The sequence below is a fragment of the Tachypleus tridentatus genome, chromosome 1 (genome assembly GCF_004210375.1).
Source record: "Tachypleus tridentatus isolate NWPU-2018 chromosome 1, ASM421037v1, whole genome shotgun sequence".
Classification (NCBI taxonomy): Eukaryota; Metazoa; Arthropoda; class Merostomata; order Xiphosura; family Limulidae; genus Tachypleus; species Tachypleus tridentatus.
This window is the reverse complement of record NC_134825.1, coordinates 112,577,021-112,583,020: the sequence shown is the minus strand read 5'-3', so window position 1 is coordinate 112,583,020 and position 6,000 is coordinate 112,577,021. Positions and strand designations below refer to the sequence as shown.

At 36.6% G+C, this 6,000-nt stretch overlaps 1 protein-coding gene across 1 annotated transcript in view; it reads right to left on the bottom strand.

The window, feature by feature from the left end:
• Positions 1 to 398: 398 nt before the first annotated feature.
• LOC143232895 (CXADR-like membrane protein) overlaps positions 399 to 6,000 on the bottom strand; it is an 82,686-nt gene continuing 77,084 nt past the window's right edge. Inside the window, exons 2-4 of the mRNA XM_076468927.1 lie at positions 2,845 to 3,180; positions 1,267 to 1,377; positions 399 to 634 (exon numbers count right to left, since the gene is read on the bottom strand). Of these exons, the coding sequence (XP_076325042.1) occupies positions 399 to 634; positions 1,267 to 1,377; positions 2,845 to 3,180 (683 nt within the window). The remainder of the gene's footprint in view (positions 635 to 1,266; positions 1,378 to 2,844; positions 3,181 to 6,000) is intronic.

Here is a 6,000-nt window from a genome sequence, read left to right as displayed (position 1 = left end):
TCTGATTACAGTCGTACGTCTTAACACGCTTGACCATGACGGGCCTAAGACGTAAGCGACACAAATAAAAGTGAAATGACTTAAAATTATAATAAACAGTTATGTTAAAGCTACCTTCCTTATTTTCTATAATACGGGATTGACTGTTGTTCTTATAATGCACGCACAGTTTGAAATACCCAATGGATTCCAACACATTTCTGAAGCTCCAAATTTAATAAGAACTATCATAGGACTAACACCGCACCCTTATACAGGACCAGGTAAGTAAATCTAGGGTTAAGAATTATATTGTTTGGCAAATAAAGTAAAGAAAGATTATAAGTAATTAAACAAACGAATGAGAGAAAAGGAACTTTCTAATCTCTATCAAACGGTTTCCGAACATGGGATCGTGTTTATATAGGAGTGATATTCACTGTGTACTCACAGTTGAGTTTTAACGTAATGGTTGTCGAAGCTGGAATTGTAATGTTATTATTGGATGCCTGGCAGGTTAAAACGGTTCTCAAGTCGTCTCTCTGGATTTCAGGAATAACAATCTTGTTTATAACGACCTCGTCGGAACTGAAAGTGTAGTTGTCGTCCAAGAGCGTGTAATCCTGCCACCAAGTCAGAGACGGACGAGGTTTTCCTGTAAGACGTTAAGATGCGAAATAGAACAATTACCAGACTGATATATTCGTATATTGTATATATATATGAATATTCCCATTTTTCGATACCAGATTCACTTCAGTCGACTGAACTGTACTTAAGACTTAAACAGCAACAACAAGGTCTTCGTATGTCGACAGAACGAAAGTTACAATCTGTGTCCCTCATAAACCATATCTATATAAAGTTAGGGGATTGTAATAAGGCTCCTGTCCCTAAGTAACAGCTTTCAACTCGTGTTGTCCCTCAGTTTTACACAGATCTACTGAACCGTAGTTTACATTCTTATATATAAGTATATCTGTATCTATTTTCAAACATTTTTTTCTAAGAATCTCGTGTTGTCGTTCCAGATATTGTAGATAATAAACCGTGACGTTTTTTTCTAAGAAAAGATTCAATACTCGTCAGTTCCAGTAGTAAAACTATGTACAATAGATTTGTTGGCGATAAGATAATTCATACTTACCAGATGTCCGGAATGCAGACCTCTCAGATAGTTCATACTTACCAGATGTCCGGAATGCAAACCTCTAAGATAGTTCATACTTACCAGATGTCCGGGACGTAGACCCCTTTCATTTTGTCCTTATATCGAAAACTCCTCACCTCCAGTGACGCTACACATCAACGTCAACGACTGTCCTTCGTTGAAGGGCCCTACTAGACCCTTTAATTGTTTTCCGTCTTCATCAGCTATCACAGGCTCTCTGGGGGGAACTGTGAAGATAAAACATTCTTCTGAAACTGATGATACCAGCTATCCCGCTGGGAATAAATACAGAGACAGTTTAATATAACAAATGTGGCTATACAATCACGAGGAAGGGATGGACATGTTGCAGGGAACTTTATTTCTTTATATTTTGATAGAGATGTTAGACACTCTTAACGAAGCCAAACGTGTAATTACGTACGACAATAAAGAAACTGTTTATAACTTTTGATTAAATAAAGATGACTCTATAGGCCACAATAATAAAAACAAACTTTAAAACAGAGAAGCCACTTTTTGCACAAGGGAAAAGGCCAGGAGTGTATAATGTCGTAAGTCATTACATAATAATTTTATACAGCTATATTGATTAGAATGAATTAAATCATCCAATAAGCAAGTAACACCTTCCTTCATAGGCCCGACATGACGAGGTGGGTTAAGGCGTTCAACTCGTAATTTGAGGGTCGAGGGTTCGAATCCTCGTCGCACCAAACATGCTCGCCCCTTTCAGCCGTTGGAACGTTATAACGTCACGGTCAATTCCACTATTCGTTTGTAAAATGTCTAGCCAAGAGCTGACGAAGGTGGTGATGACTAGCTGCCTTCCATCTAGTCTTAGACAGCTAAATTAGGGACGGCTAGCGCAGATAGCCCTCGAGTAGCTTTGCGCGAAATTAAAAACAAACAAAAATAATATTTTATATAAACAAACACAAAACCTACCAGAACGTCAACAAAGCCTTATTAAAGTACCACGCTGGAAATGCCCCCCGCTAGTACAGCGGTAAGTCTGCGGATTTACAACGCCAAAATTTGGGTTTCGATTCCCCTCGGTGGGCTCAGCAGATAGCCCGATGTGGCTTTGCTCTAAGAAAACACACACACACACTCTGTAAATTAGAAAGATATTGTTTACGCTAGCTGTAATAATTGTTGTTTGAACAGACAATAAAAACGTTTCAATTTAGATGTTATCAGTCATTTCAAAGTGTTTGACTATTCACTCACTGTTTTTTGTATGTTCTGAAAGAGATTACGGGCGTTTTAAATTTCTTGTCGAAACCTGTTCATAGTAAAGTGAAAGGTACTTTATGGTTGTTGACAAAAGACTCAAAGGTACTTTGTGGTTGTTGACAATAGACTCAAAGGTACTTTATAGTTGTTGACAATAGAGTCAAAGGTACTTTATAGTTGTTGACAATAGAGTCAAAGGTACTTTATGGTTGTTGACAATAGACTCAAAGGTACTTGATGGTTCATAACAGAGTATAAGATACTTTATAGTTCATAATAGAGTGAAAGGTTCATAAATAACGACTGAAAATGTTAACGTCGTCTCTTATAGTAAAGACATATGTTTGAGTTTTTGTTATCCGTTTGATGTCTGTAGATACATCTCTCTGAATTAAACTTACATAATTTTAAGGTGTTATGCTGAATTACTAGATGTGCCACTAAGTAGTTGTTACCTATAACTTTCAACGTGATGACTGTATTCACAGTCCGAGCTTTATGGAAATCCACTCGACACCTGTACTCTCCAGCGTCATCTTCTTTCACAGGATCCAACTGAAGAAACGCTGGTCTGTTGATCATATTGAAGTAGGCACGACTCTCCAACTGAGGACTGGAAGACTGGTGAGCCTGGTCCACGTTACCCCGTCTGGCGTCCAGAGTGTAGATGGGCTGAGCAGAGTCATCTTTATACCAGAGCACGAGAGCTGCAGAGTCATTGACGGAGGGAGAGGAGATGTCACATGGAAGAGCCACTTTCCCACGTACCACTGCTGTGTAGAGTATCGAAGCTGGAATTTAATAACAAAACAATCGAATTTCAGTGACGTTTGAGGGAGCAGATTAAACGACTTTTCAAAGCATCCAGTTTTGTAGTCAAACTTAAATATCTAATTCAGACAATAAACTAAAAGAGAAACGAAAGATTTTTGTACCTTACAAAATTAACGTGGTTGAAAATAAAAGTATTTAATAGTCAAAAGTAAAGTAAGTAGAACTGTAATGCAGAAATTCAAATAAGCTTCTGGCATTAAAAAACTTTGGTTTTGGTTTTTTATATTTCTTCTTTCTTCTGATTAAGAAATAGAATCCTTAAGAAAGGTTTCTCTAAATGACAGATGGAAAAAAAGATAATACATACCGAACTAATGAAGAACATACTGCGTTATCTTTTGATCTGAGCCTTAATGGCTGTTTCCCTTTGTTTATTTTTCCCATTATTCTACAATTTTTGTAGCTCTGCACAGTTACAAATGGATTTGAGTTTCGTCACCCTTAGAGATTCATTCAAATTTACGTTCTTTAAAGAGAGAGTAACTTGGTTCATTCACTTCAAGAAGGGATGTATTTCATTGGAATGTGCTAACAACAAGAAGTGATGTATTTCATTGGAATGTGCTAACAACAAGAAGTAATGTATTTCATTGGAATGTGCTAACAACAAGAAGTAATGTATTTCATTGGAATGTGCTAACAATAAGAAGTGATGTATTTCATTGGAATGTGCTAACAACAAGAAGAAACGTATTTCATTGGAATGTGCTAAAACAAGAAGTAATGTATTTCATTGGAATGTGCTAACAACAAGAAGTAACGTATTTCATTGGAATGTGCTAACAACAAGAAGTAACGTATTTCATTGGAATGTGCTAATAACAAGAAGTGATGTATTTCATTGGAATGTGCTAATAACAAGAAGTGATGTATTTCATTGGAATGTGCTAACAAAGTTTCTGAGAAGCTAAATATTTAACCGTTTTTTTTTTCTTCTTCTAGTGTGAAACATTAGCAGGAAATTACAATAGTAAAAATAATCGATCATACAAAACTGATGTTACTTTGATTTCTTACAAAGCTTGAGTTGTCAACTCTCTTCAAGCGTTGCGTGATCGTGCAGAAACGGTGTTGTAGAGGTTGAATAAACATTTTCTTTGTTCACTACATGCAACGTCGTGTCGCAACTCTATTCCCTCTGTGTTTCAACGCCTTGTTTTGTATTTGAAGCAGCGGACGCTAAATTAGTGCTTTGTTACGGAAGAATTAGGCTTAAGGTGAGGCCAGACCAGATAAAACAATGAAACTAGAAGTGTTGGTAGAACAACAATCATTAAACCGACTAATAACCAAATGAATTAGGCTAAACATGTCCATTAATATTTGCAGTTTTATATATATATATATATATATTGTAAAGGTAATCTTATAAATGGGGAGCGAGCCGTCCTTTCCACTATTTTGAGCCGTAGCACAATATTCGCTCGTTCGACGCAAAGGTGCTCATCCGCACTTCGTGTGATATTAAACGGTACTTTTGGTTTGTTTTTTGTTTGTTTGTTTTTGAATTTCGCACAAAGCTACTCGAGAGCTATCTGTGCTAGCCGTCCCTAATTTAGTAGTATAAGACTAGAGGGAAGGCAACTAGTCATCACCACCCACCGCCAACTCTTGGGCTACTCTTTTACCAACGAATAGTGAGACTGACCGTCACATTATAACGCCCCCACGGCTGGGAGAGCGAGCATGTTTGGCGTGACGGGGATGCGAACCCGCGACCCTCAGATTACGAGTCGCACGCCTTAACACGCTTGGCTATGCCGTGACCTCTGTGGAGAGAGTCTTGCTAGAAAATTATGGTAAACCTTATAATTGGAAACTTCTGTCAAAGGAAGTGTTCCTTTACGTAAAAAAAACAAACTTAGACAGCTTTAATTGAATAGCCTGATTTACTTAATTAAGTCCAACCAAGCATAAGTTAAACAGCAAATATTAAAAAGTTAAATTACTGAAAAGAATAAATTCAGTGCACTGAAACTGAGGTACCATACAACCAAGAAAAAAACATTTAATATTTTGTTATTTTTCTTTGCGGAGGATAACATATTACGTCACATGTATTAACCACTTCACAGTTTTCACGTAGCTTTTTAATGTCATCCATGAAAAACAATAACTGCATCCATTTTAGGATATCGTTCTATTCAAATTTCGGATTATAATGAATAAATAATATATCAATTGATACTAATAGGAAAAAAAAAACACTTGTCTTCAGCTGATCAATCAGCAAGAGGCAAACTACAGATGGCCAAATAACACGAGAACAACCGAAACTAATAAGGAAAACAGTTTTAGCTTTAGGTGACCAAATAGCAGTGTCCACAATTACATCTCTTACACATCACTAACATAAAGGAATTTATATGGCATTTATTTACTAAAATATCTATTAAACTGCCACAATTTAATGCGATTCACCAATTAACAAAAAACACAACAAACAAAAGAAACCGAATATCTTGTGAGATCCATTTAATCAGTGAATAGTAAAAACAAATTAACCATAGGTCCACTGATGGTGTCCCTCATCAGTCTTGTAAAACAAAGAGTTTTCTAAACCTTTTATGCGCCAAATAGCTCGTGGGTCTCAGAATTATTGGTTTCAAGGTCCCTAATAGGATACGAGTCACATGAGATAATGCAAGCACAAACAAGTAAACAGTACAATTACTTCCACTAATTACCACTGGGGGCTCAATGCAAAAAAAAACAAAACGTGTAGATAAAAATTACCATGAATATTGCAAGTACTCTCATTAATTACTGCTGGTGGC